This window comes from Mercurialis annua, linkage group LG2, assembly GCF_937616625.2.
Source record: "Mercurialis annua linkage group LG2, ddMerAnnu1.2, whole genome shotgun sequence".
Taxonomy (NCBI): domain Eukaryota; kingdom Viridiplantae; phylum Streptophyta; class Magnoliopsida; order Malpighiales; family Euphorbiaceae; genus Mercurialis; species Mercurialis annua.
Genome location: NC_065571.1, coordinates 13,775,886 through 13,789,546, shown reverse-complemented (window position 1 = coordinate 13,789,546; position 13,661 = coordinate 13,775,886). Strand labels below are relative to the sequence as shown.

The 13,661-nt window shown below is 29.2% G+C and overlaps 2 protein-coding genes across 2 annotated transcripts; both read right to left on the bottom strand.

Annotated features, from left to right (window-relative positions):
• Positions 1-808: 808 nt before the first annotated feature.
• LOC126669616 (uncharacterized) lies at positions 809-2,475 on the bottom strand. The gene is made up of 2 exons (XM_050363123.2): positions 1,681-2,475; positions 809-1,470 (listed from the first exon to the last, which is right to left on the bottom strand). The coding sequence occupies exons 1-2, from the start codon at positions 2,081-2,083 to the stop codon at positions 941-943; spliced, it is 933 nt and encodes a 310-aa protein (XP_050219080.1). The 5' UTR covers positions 2,084-2,475; the 3' UTR covers positions 809-940.
• A 7,214-nt stretch (positions 2,476-9,689) lies between these two features.
• On the bottom strand, positions 9,690-13,259 carry LOC126670330 (beta-glucuronosyltransferase GlcAT14B-like). The gene is made up of 5 exons (XM_050364032.2): positions 13,139-13,259; positions 11,678-12,404; positions 11,502-11,577; positions 11,296-11,411; positions 9,690-10,487 (listed from the first exon to the last, which is right to left on the bottom strand). The coding sequence occupies exons 2-5, from the start codon at positions 12,246-12,248 to the stop codon at positions 9,991-9,993; spliced, it is 1,260 nt and encodes a 419-aa protein (XP_050219989.1). The 5' UTR covers positions 12,249-12,404; positions 13,139-13,259; the 3' UTR covers positions 9,690-9,990.
• Between the last annotated feature and the right edge of the window lie 402 nt (positions 13,260-13,661).

Here is a 13,661-nt window from a genome sequence, read left to right as displayed (position 1 = left end):
TAGTAAGGTCCAAAATCAAAAAACTACTCTGACTTTATAAAAAGTTGATATGGAAATATCGTCTTCCTTTTTTTTATTTCTTATTATTATCACATCAACAAGTAACAATATTTGTATTACGCATACGTGTCAATTCTTTTACTTTCAAGTAAACAACGACTAAAATAGTGTTTGAATCATTAGACAATGATCGCTGAATGGTAATTTAATTATTTATCAATATGACATAAAAACACTATTTATTCTTATATAATTTAAACGAATGTTTATATTTTTAAATTTAAAATATAATATAATAATATTAAAGTTTTAAAATTAATTGCAAACTTTCACAAAAAGTAAAAAAATACAACAAACAACATATACGAAAGTTCATGGAAAGTTTTTTTTTTGATGAATAAAAATTATATTAAGCCGCAAAAAGGGCAAGACTAACAACACAAAGCTTTCGCACAAAAGTGGCACACTCTAGGTGGCACACTATAGGCTACAACTTCGCGAGATAGACAAAAGTCACAAAGCCGAGAAAAAAATACAAGAAGGATTTCTAAAAAAATCCAAACCCGAATAACAAAAACTTCTTTTAAAGTTTTTAAAAGTAAAAGCTGCTTTATTAAAACAGTTGAAGATGACATCCTCCTTTAAAACCTCTTTTTCTTGAAAGATTCTGCTGTTTCTACACTTTCAAATCTCCCAAACCGTTATGAACCAAAGAATCCGCCATAAGTTCATGGAAAGTTAATTTTCTAAAAAAAGATAATTTCCATAAAATTAACTTTTTGAAAAGTACATTTAAATGAATCAAGTAAGAACTTGAAATATAAACTCCAAACATTTATCCATTAATAAGCCTCCACAAAATAATAACGTATACAAAATAATTTTAATCTTTTTAATTCTCGAAATTTAAATTACAATAAATTGTTATTCTTCTGAGTCATCATGCATAATCACCATCATTATCATCCTCGTCGTCATCTTCATTGTCGTCGTCTTCATCATCATCATCGTTTTCATCGCTATCGTCTTCTTCATCGTGGTTTTCACCATCGTCATTTTCACTATCATTATCTTCGTCTTCGCTATCATTGTCTTCGTCATCTTCATCTTCATCGTCTTTATCATCATCTTCATCGTCGTCTTCACTATCATTGTCTCCGTCATCATCATCGTCCTTACCATAATCTTCATCATCATCATCATCATCATCATCATCATCATCATTGTCGTCGTTGTTTTCGTCATCATCGCCATCTTCATCGTCACCTTCTTCATCATTTTCTTCTTCTTCGCCGCCTTCATCGCTGTCTTCATCATCGTCGTCTTTGACATATTCATCTTTTTCTTTCTCCTCATTCTGGTTCTGGTCTTCACGTTCATCAACACTACTATCATCATCGTCGTCATCTTCATCTACACCGTGTTCCTCATCTTCCTCTTCAGGTTGATGCACACTCATTTTATTCATTGCTTCATTAGTTGTTAATTATAATAATAATGAGCTCACATAAACACATTTACAACCATTTAATTTAATGTTGCACCCCTTACATTTATTCTAAAAACCACACTCGTCCCGTAAACATTTTCCATGATATGTAGCTCCACAATAGTGGTAAGAAAGTTCATTTAGATTTTTAATTAGAGAATGACCATTATTAGTATTAGTACAAAACTTACAATTATGGCGCAGCGAGTGATCCACATATACGGATTTTAAGGAGTCGGCTCCGCCTCGACTTCTCCCATCATGGCTTCGAACTCTCTCACATCTGCTGCTGGTTGAAGTATTTTTTTCTCTATGTTTGAAAGATGACCGTGATGAAGATCCAATATTAAAATTTGGAGTGCACATGTGATACCGCTTTGGTTGAGTAAGAAGAGGAGGACACTCGGGACATAAAATTTTATCATTGATAACCTTATTATTCTTATAAAAACATTCGTAATGTACAACACAACCGCAATTATGAAATTTGATTTTGGATTTTTCATTCTTAAATACTTTCTTACATAGCACACACTTTTTATTATCTAATTTCAATTGTCGCATAAACCGTACAATTTTCTCTTTTTTATCCATTAAAACTGAAGATTGTTTAGAAAAATGAGAAATAATACGCTATTTTAGTTTGGATTGAACAACTATGAACTTTATAAAATATAGAAAATTTATAGGAGTTGTATCTTAACTAGAGATGTTTATTAAGTGAAAGGTATTTATAGGCATCATTATTATAACACTTGCTTAGTTGCCAGCAATGGCCATTCGAAAACATACAAAACTGTGCATTCATATGGGTAATAAATGGACCATATATGTATGGTCCATAACCATTTACTATCCATAGTCGTAGACTAACCCAAACTAATATAATGATTAATATATCATTATTGACCTTTTAAAAAGAGTCTAATAAGTAGACTTTTATTGAATAAAAGACCAATTCACCCGTTCAACTTGATATGAAAAATCAAAGAGGTCCAAATTTATAAAATCGGATCAATTTAACACACAACTATGTCAAACCGGATTAAATATACTCTCCTTCACTCTCATTCTTGCAAGTAAGAGACACTCTCTACTTTAAAATAGAATTTTTTTTAAATAATCTTTAATATTAATTTCATTTTTAAATTAATATTTAATATTTTCAATTTTCAATTTTCAATTATAGCCCTTATAATTTTAAAAGTTGAATTTCCATATAGATTTTAAAATAAAAATTCAGGGACTATACTTTTTGTTTTTTTAACTATTCACCAACAAATCTCAGCCTAAAACAATAAAGCTAATTAAGGCTTAATTAAGAAGGATACGCGAATAAGGTTCGATAAAGAAGAAGAAAAGCCGAACAAGATTTAATCAAGAGAGAAAAGAAACCAAATGTAAAAATGAACAATTAAAAGATCATCATAAAAAACAATCCATATGATAAAAGGAGGAAAAACGACAAGTTTCCATCACAAAGAAAAAAAAAGGCAAACAATCTTTGGGAGCAAATTACTCATATTTAATAATTACAAAGAGAAGAGAAAATATATAAAACAAAAATAAAACAAAAATTGGAGGCAAGAAAAGTAAAAAAAATTAAAGTCTGTAGAAAGAAAAGAAACAAAAAATCAAAGAAATTTTATCGAAAATAATAATGAAAATGGAGAAAAAAATTAATAAAAGGAACACCATTCGAAATAATGAAGAGCGAAATGATGCAAAAATAAAGAAAAAAAAACCTCGGGCGAAACGAACGAATAGATGAAGAAGGGACTCTTATAAAAAGTAAAAGAGCGGATAAAGGACCGCAAAAAGCATAATCAAAAAATAAGAAGAATAAAAAAAGAAACAAAAATCAAAACATGAAGAGAATAATAATAAATCAAGAAGACTCTGCCAAAAAATATAAGTCAAGACTTAACTAAAAAGGGACTCGCCTTAATAAGACTTGGTCAAAAAGAATAAACCAAGAAAACATCCAAAAACGGGACTCGCCCCAATAACGTTTGGCAAAGATGAATCAGCCAAAGAAGACTTATTAAAAAAAAACCTCAAGAGGGACAAAGAAGATAGACTCGTCTAAACTTTAAAAAAAAAACCAAAAAAGAAGAAGAAATGGATTTGTCCGAACCTTGAAGAAAAACTTCAAGAGGGACAAAAGAGATAGATTCGTCTGAATTTTAAAGAAAACAAGAGATAGATTCGCCCGAATCTTAATAAAAACTCCAGGAGAGAAAGAAGAGAGTTCACTCGAATCTTGAAGAAAAACATCAAGAGGAAAAGAAGAGATAGGTTCGCCCGAACCTCAAATTAAAACTCTAAAAGAAAAAAAAAAGACAGGTTCGTCCGAACTTTAAATAAAAACACCAAGAAAAAAAAAATTCCCCCAAAACTTAAAATAAAATCCCAAAAAAAAAGAATTTTTTCAAACATTGAATAAAAATCCTAAGAGGTCTAAAATAACCTTAAAACAAGATCAAGAGAGTTTAGACTAACTCTCAATTGCAAAAAAAATAAAATTAGATTAACTCTTTGACTAACAAATGATTAAAAAAGATAAAACTACCATATTTTTGGTAATAGTTTAGGGAAATTGCGTATTTATCAATAAAGGCCTATGATTTAAATGCCAAATGATTTAAAAAGGTAAAACTTTTTGTAAAAATTTCATAAAAATTTAAATATTTTAATTTTATCTAATTTATTTTAAAACGCATAATTTCGTTTCAATTATGTTCAACACAATTTGATTTATTTGGCGGTGATGTGTGGCATGCTACATCAATGCCACGTAGCTGGCACATGCAAAATCACACAGTTAGATATTATTGAAATGAATCATGCGTTTTAGGAAAAATTGGATAAAATTGAAAGGTTTGAACTTTTATAAAAAAAAATTAAAGATTTGACATTTTTTTTTATCATTTGGCCTAATTTAAATAAGTGATTTATAAAAAAAATGGGCACCGATGAGAATTCTCTATTTGATAAGAATTTATAAAAAAATTCTATTCTGTAAGAATAATGTGAAGGCTCCATTTGCATCTCAGTTATATAAACATATTGATTAGTCATATGCTCGCGCCATTGTGCAAAATCAATATGCTTTTATTTTTAAAAAAAATATATTTTACTATAATAAATTTTATTGAATAAATTAAGAAAATTCTATAGAATATATTAAGAAATTCTTATAAATAGAAAATAGATAGAGAAAATTATGAAATAAAAATAAAATAAATAATTACTGTAAATCAAATTTTAATATAATGTTTTATTATAATAAAATAAAATAAATAGTTTTTATGGATTAAGAAGATTATATAAAATATAAAGTTATTAAAATTGTGAAATTTAAATAATTATTGAAAAGGTGAAATAGAATAAGTAGTTTAATTAAAAAGAATTCAATAAATTGTGATTTTCGGGATGAAAAATAATTATTTAAAGTGCAAGCACTTGAATAATAATTTGGTTTTTTTTATTTCAAATGAACTAAATTTATTTTTTAACTACTTAAAAACAAAATTGATATAAATAATCTTTTGACTTAAACAAAGTAAACAAATATAGTAAATACTGGACTCTAATTCGCCACTAAATATAGAGGAATTTGCAGAAAATACTCCGTTTTTTGAAAAATTATTTATCTACTTTTTTTTCGAAATATTTATTTTTTTACTTCAAAATTTATTTTTTTACTCTGAAAATTTTTATAAAAATACTCCGTTTTTTTAAACTGCTTGAAACTGTATTATAAACGATTTTAAAAATGTCAAAGTTTTTTAAAAATACTCTGTTATAAACCATTTAAAACTCTATTAGAAACTGTATTTGACACTGTTTGAAACTCTATTTTTATGGAACCGTTATAAACCGTTTGAAACTCTATTTGAAACCGTTATAAATCGTTTGAAACTCTATTTGAAACCGTTTGAAACTCTATTAAAAACTCTATTTGAAACGTTTTTATAAAACAGTTTCAAATTGTATTTTTTAAAACTGTATTTGAAACCGTTTGAAACTCTATTTTTATAAAACCGTTATAAACCGTTTGAAACTCTATCAGAAACTGTATTTGAAACTGTTTGAAACTGCGGAGTAAAAAAATAAATATTTATTTTTTTTAGGTACGCTTATAAACTTTCAGTTTTTGAGGTAAATTTACAAATATTTTAGTTTTTTAGGTATTCTCCTAAACTTCCCCTAAATATAAGTTACTGAATCAACTTCCAAAATCCATCCATCGCTTTTAATAAAATAATAAATTCAATATCATATTCTTTAAAAATACGGTTGCATAACCGTCACGGACTCACAAATTATACTTATTATCATCACTTTAGGCTCCATTTGAAACACTTCTATATAAAAATCATATGAAAATGAATTATACCGTCTAAAATGAAAAAAATAAAAATTTTAGAACTGAAATAAGTTTTATATATTTATATTTAGAATAAATTTTAAAATTAAATTTTTATAACTTTATTTCTAAATTAATCTTATAATTTTTTTATTAAAATTACTTTAAGTAGAAATAATCATTATATTTTTTTATAATATAAAATTATTAAATATATATATGAACATTTTAAATTAAAAATATTAAAGTCACAAGTACTATGATTAAGATATATAAAGCAATTTATAATGATTTTTAAAAATTTAAAATAAAAATCTACATGAAAAAAAGGATGGAAATGAAAATTTTAAAAAAAAAATGGAAAGAAAAAAAAAATTATTATTGAATAAGTTTGTAACTAATATAAAGGAAAACAGTAGAAATATTTTTATAATTTGTTATTGAAATTTATAATGAGCAAATATTTTGAAATAAAAAAAAATAGACAATTAATTGTTTAAATCTTCTTATCTAACTGAAACAAGTATTTAGTTACAAACTAAAATGACATGTAATTGAATTTTAAAATGATATGTTATAAGATAATTTGTATTTTCACCCATAAACTTGTACCATTTCAACTATATTTTAATCTTCCGATATAACATCTAGCCCTCTATCTTAAAGTTTTAAGGCTTAATCACCAAAAAATGCAAAACCTATACGTTTTGTGTCAATTATAGCCAAACCTTTAAAAATCACCAGATTTAGCCAAACCTTATATGTTCTGTTTCTTTTTTAGCCATTTTTGAATCGAACCGGTTTTTCTGACACCGTGTCGTCCACATCACCGCCAACTAAGCAATTGGCTGGCATGTCAGCTGAAATATTTAAATAAGGTTTGGCTATAACTGACACAAAAAAATAGGTTTGGTATTTTTTGGGTGAATAAACCTAATTTTAAATTCAAGCCAATTTTTAAATTTAATAATTAGTAAATTAATTATATCATTTATAAAATTAGTATATATTTAAAAATAATTAATATTTCCTATTTAATACTAATTAAATTTAATTTTAATTTTTTATTAAACCTAATTAAATCTAATAAATTTATATTATAATATATTTTAATGAATATGTAATTAAAAAATAAATTAATGTATTACTTAGAAATTAATGTTGAATTAAATTTGGTAAAAGGTTTTAATGTTCATGATGATTTTGAACTTGATTTATTATTTTTAATGTTGTTGAGATCTTATTATGACTGGATTTGGGTAATAAATAAAATAATTATGTGTAAATAAAGGTAAATTTTTGGCTATTCGAAGTAAAATGACATATGCGTTTATGCTCATAAACATCATGATATATATTGATTCCACCAAAATGAACTTCACTTTTTAAAGAAAAAAAATGAAAAAATAATTACACTCGTCCTTTAAATAAGCAGTCTATTCAGTGATTATTTTTATGTTTATGTGTGTATAGTTGAATTATGAACACTGTCGTATGTTTGTAGTGTATATTACTCTCAGATTGTTCGACGGAAGATGAACAATTGGGTCTCAAACGGCGGCGGTGTCAAAGAACCGACGACTGAAATTTAAAAATAAATAAATTTTAAGATGAATATGACATTTTTTGTTATTAATAGAATTTAAATTAATTATATATCCATCAAATATGTAAAAATAATTTATTAGAATTATTTAAATTTAGTAAAAAATAAATTAATTTTAATTAGCGTTAAATTAAAATATTATTTTTTAAATATATATAAATTTTATTATAATATAATTAATCATTTAATTATTTAATTTTAAAATTAGTTTTATTCACTAAAAAATACCAAACCTATGCATTTTGTGTCAGTTATAGCCAAACCTATTCATTTTGTGTCAGTTATAGCCAAACCTTATTTATATATTTCAGCTGCCATGTCAGCCAATTGCTTAGCTGGCGGTGACGTGGACGACTCGGTGTCACAAAAACCGGTTCGATTCAAAAATGGCTAAAAAAGAAACAGAACATATAAGGTTTGGCTAAATTTGGTGATTTTTAAAGGTTTGGCTATAATTGACACAAGACGTATAGGTTTGGCATTTTTTGGTGATTAAGCCAAGTTTTAATGACGTATCAAATTAAGTAGCATTTTAATTTTTTTATTGAGCAAATTACTCTAAGTCTCTCCATATTTGTCATAATTTATAATTTGACATTGTTTATTTGAAAATCAAACGATTTGATACCTCAATTCTGATTTGACACACTTCAACATTATGTTAAATATAGATATCAAATTATTAATAGAATGAAACATGAGATACCAAATCGTTCGAAAATGAGATACTAAATCGTTAATATAATTGAAAGTGAGGTAACAAATTGTTAACATAATTAAAAGTGAGGTACCAAATTGTCTGAAAAGTAAATATCAAATTATTAACAGAGCTAACAAAAACCCCTAATAATTGACGGGATCAAAACTGGGGTACCACATCGTTTGATTTTCAAACAAGAGATATTGATGACAAACATAAGAATCTTAGAGTAATTTGTTTTTTTTTTTTCTCTATTTCAGAATTATTGATCAGTTATGACATTCCAACTTAGGGCCTCCTATCACTAAACCCCCTGAACTTTAAAATCGGCCGTTAAATCCCCTAAGCTTTATTTAACGATCAAATAAACCCCTTTTGGCATAAATTAACCAAAACACCCTTCAAATCTATAAAAACATACAAACAAACCAAACAAACTTAGTCAATCCAAACCTAAAATCACCCATCCAGCCAAATCAAATATAACCCAACCAAATTAAATATAACCCAACTAAATCAAACATAATCTAACCAAACCTAAATCCATTTAAAAATTAAATAAATAATTATTTTTTAATTTTAAAAAATTAAATAGATAATAATTATTTTTTTAATTATTTTTAAGTGAGTAGACCTACCAGACCCACCGCCCTTCTCAGAAAAGAAAAGGCCTTAAAGTTTTTCCATCATACGGAAAGTGTTATTTGGTGGTTGGAAGATTATTCAAGGCAGAAGAAAAAGTGTAAGGAGGGTGATGGCAAGGAAATTGGCTCTGTTAATGTTAGGAGGATAGTTAAAGGAGTAGTAACTGCCCCACATTGTCGCTGGATCCACCTTGTAGGGGTCATAAGAGGAAGGGTGAGGATCTTGTGCATCGAGAGGTAGAGATAATGCAGCACCTTTCTGGCCGTCCAGGTGTTCTTCTCAAACAGACCCACCGGCGTGGATCTGTTCTCCGGTGAACAGACCCACCTTTAAAAAAATTAAATAAATAAATAAATAAATAATTATTAAAAATTTAAGTATGATTTGGTTGGATGGATAAATTATATTTGATTTGTTTGGATAGGTGACTTTAGATTTGGTTAGATTGGTTTGACTTGGTTATTTTTTTTTTACTTTAAAAATATTTTGGATATTTTTGAAAAAATAAGGGGCTTGTGACAGTTTTTTTGGGCGGTTTTGAGACAAAAGGGGTTTAGTTGATGATTAGATGAATTAAAGGAGATTTAGCGGCCAATTTTAAAGTTCAGGGGATTTAGTTATAGGAGACTCTAAATTAGAGTGTCATAGCTGATTAATAACCCTATTTCAGAGGTTAAAAAGATAAAAGTTGAAAGTTGAAATATCAGAGGTGAAAAACAAAAAAACAGATAGGTGAAAAGGTAAAAATTTAAGAGTCAAATTATGCATTAATTAAGCCAAAAAAAGTTCAATCATTTAATGATAATTTTATTGACTATCGTGGTAAGATTTTTCATGGACCTATTATTCCAATACTTTGCATGTTTAAAACATTAAATTGAGTGAGCAAACGATAATGTTCTAATTATTCCCATACTGAAAAAATTGAAAGGAAAATACAGAAGTGGCGTATACTGTTATCTGAAAAAAATGTAAGATATGGAAGTTCAGTAGATCTTATAGAATAGAACCTACAAAAAAAAAAGGAGAATTTGTGCTATTCTAAATTATGATCATTGCAATAATCGATCGTATCGATATCAGCATACCTTCGATCCGGAGAAGAATGCAACCCTGGCATCAAAATTATGAGCATCTTCCAATATGGTACCATCTGCGAAGAAAGAACAATGATAAATCTATTTACATTGGTTTTGTTTCCGCTGCGATGACAAAGCTACCCTAGCTATGAGGCGTTTAAATCTGTCAGCTCCTGGACTCGGTTTAATTTTATCTGGGTCCCCAACCTTTAAACATTCGGAATTAGAACACCACCCACCAGGAGTAAAGCTCCCTTCCTTGCGACGGAGTAGATCATTATCGATCTTATCCAAGACAGGATCGTTGTGTCTGAATTTTCTAGCGAATGCAGCACCGCTGTCGATCATTTTCTGAGTGTCGTTAATGGAAAGTGTGTGCGGGTGCTGCCTTGGGGGATTGTCCCAAGAAATGTAGTGCAAATCATGGTTGACAGCCGTCTGAGCATATTCAGGCACATTGCATATCACAGTGTGAAAATAGCCTTCTGGAGATGAGATGAAGTTTGTGTAGTACATGAGTAAAATTCTCGGTAAGTTATCCCAACCCCAAATTAAATACTCTACAAACGAACGAGTGAGAATCATCCATGCCGAACCTGCACAACAATAGATGCTGATCAGTGCTCTTTTACAGAATGCGGAGTTGCAAATCTTTGCATGTCCTTACATTTATGCTGCAAAACTAGGATTCGTATTTGAAATAGCTAAACTAGCCTTCACCAAAGTTCAAGCGTTGCTGTTCGAAGTAAAAAATTTGTTAAGTGATTAATTCTACCAAATAGCTGAGCGATGTTGCACGGAAATGGAAATATTGAAACGAGAAATGCTGAAACGGAAACGATAAAAGGATGTTTCTTACAATAATAGGTTATAAATATAAAGTTTTTGGCTTCCAGAAATGAAACGAAACACCAAAACTAGGACTCGAGAAGTTTCCGTACAACATAGCAAGTGAGTATAACTGTTAAATGATTCCTTGCTGAAGCAACCAAGCATTAAAATCGCCAAACAGTTAGCGACATAATATAAGTTAGAGCTAGCAGCTAGAATTTTCTGTGCTACTTCCACACAAGAGAACCTCTAAAACAAAAGGCTCACGGAAATTCTTTCACAGCACCTGCCATAAATGACTTAGGGAATAAACGCTAAAGATCGATTAGCAACAACAAAAAATTTCCTTACAGTTCCTATGACTACATTTCCTAATTAAATCCCAACAACAAGAAATAAATCACCACTGCCAGGTGAACTGGGCAACTAGTAGTTTGTCAGTAGACTGAACACAACTCTGTTAAATAGATCGATCATACTAACTCCGAAAAGTTTTACAGGATGAACGAATCCGACATGAATCGACAACCTAGTTAACAGCAATTATGGGGAAAAATGTAGATTAACACTAACCAGTAAATAATTTGAATGTCGTTGGCAAAGTTCTACGTGGAGTGGCCCAGTATATATCTGTCTTTGTTGTTGAGTAGAGCCCCGGATCTACAATCAATGGCATTGCACGTTTATCCCTAAAAAACACAGTAAAAAACATAATCATTCAGTGAAAATGGGTTGTTAAGAGTGCGTCTATGTGCATATGAGCTTGAGAGAAAGCTTACTCTTTCCAACCCAACTGACTTGAATGCTCGATAAAATTCAAATTTCTATTTATGGTTGAAAACGTATCAAGAAGATCTGCACATGACAAACCAGTCAATCAACAAATCATGATTCTATCGCAATCAAAACATAGATAAATAAAAAGATACATAAAGATCAAACAACATATACGAACCATCTTGAGTTATAAGAGGATAATCGGAAGCACTGAGGTTGATAAACCAATCCCACTCCTTACTTTGCTTTAGAAGAATAGCACAAGCGTGAAGCGTATTGGCAACCATTGTTGGTCCTCTATAGGTAACCATATTAGCTTTGTTGATCATGTGCACATTCCCAACCGTGGTAAACAGAGGATGTTTTTCCACTCGAGAAGCAAGCTCTAGTCTTTCCTCTGCCGGAGACTCCAAATCTAAATGAACAACATATTGATTCCTCGGATGGTAAAGCGCATGAAGAGTCCTCCAAAGCTTATCCAAATCACCTTTAGACCCAGAAATCAAGTAAGCAAATCTCGGAAGTCCAGGATTCTGAGGTGGTTGAGGTTGAGATTGCGCAATTTTCGTTTCCGCATAAGCTTCGGAGGATAGGTTCCCTCTCGACGGAAAAATGTTAAATATTCGATTAATAGTATGCAATGAAGAAATAAGACCCATGTTGAAGGAAGTTGCTAAAAGGAACACGCATATGAGAGAGCTTATAACTAGAGGAAACACCCATTTCTTCTCCATGTTTAGGGACCCCATTGCAATACCTTATCATGGGCTCTAATAACCAATCTTCACATCCCCATTTTCATCGTTCATTCGTTCATCGTCTCACCCCGTCGGATAATAATCAATATTCACTTAAAGTCAAGATTGACCTCCAAAATAACTCCTTGCTAAATTGTAATGCTGCAGCTGCTCAATCACCAACCAACCAACAACAAAATAGCATATCAGAATCACATATTAGTTAGGTGACAAAGATATATAAAAGATTACTTAAACTTCAGCTAATATAGTATTATTGACCATAAAAAATGCAGACAGAAACAAATACAAAACTGAAAAAAGTAATATAACAGAAATTACAAAATACATAAATAAATTACATCAAGAAAATAGACTAATGACCAATAAATAAATCAAACAATAAACCATTAGTTAAAATTTCATTATCAATGAGCTAAATGGTATCCAATTTCTGAAGGAAACAATTGAAAAAGATGCATTCACAATGGCTAATAACCAACGAGCTATATAGCTCGTATAAGCATCGGACAACATTCTGCCAAGATCGTGGGTTCTATTCCTCCCACGAGCGCTCCGTTACGCAATTATATACAAAATAAGCATTCATTATAAATCCCAAAATGTTAATAAATAAATAAATCATCTATCACTAAACTTATGAAAAAGAGATCATGCTAAAAAAATACAAAAAAAACCCAAATCAAATAAAAAACAAATTCAAAGATTCAAATCACAAAATCACAAAATCAACAAAACTAACCAAAAAAAACAGCAATATCAAATCTGACATAAAAACAGAGGTGCCCATCAAGAAAAACCCATCAAGAAATCAAATCAAAAACATGGGCATTATAACAATAATAATGATGAACATTGCTAAATTAAGAAAAGAAAAAAACCTGGGGAAATTTTGTGGGTAGGAATCAAGAAAACTTGAGTTAAAGGAAAAGGCAGAAACTTTAACAAAAAAAACAGAGGGAGAATGAATGTGTGTCTGTGTTATATATGCGTATGAATATGAATGAATATTTTAGTAACTTATTTTATGTATTTAATTTTCATTTTTATTTTTGAAAGGAGTGATGATTCTTTATTAATTAAAAAATAAATGAAACAAGAAACTGAATCACTTTCTTTTTGCTTTACACACGTCGTCTATACAACAAATTCTCACTTTTTAGTAATTAGTATTATTTGCCTTTCTTTTTTGCTAAAATAAAATAAGAAATTGTTGGTTCTTTCGAACTATGTTTTGGATTAAAAGACATTTTATTTCTTTTTATTTTTTAAAACAACAAAAGAAAGCGATAAAAACCATTGAGATATAGCTCAAATAGTATAAGCGTTAACCAGCAAATTGCTAGATCGTGGGATCAATTTCTCCCATAAATTCTTCCCTTCTCTAAATCATTCAAAAAAAGC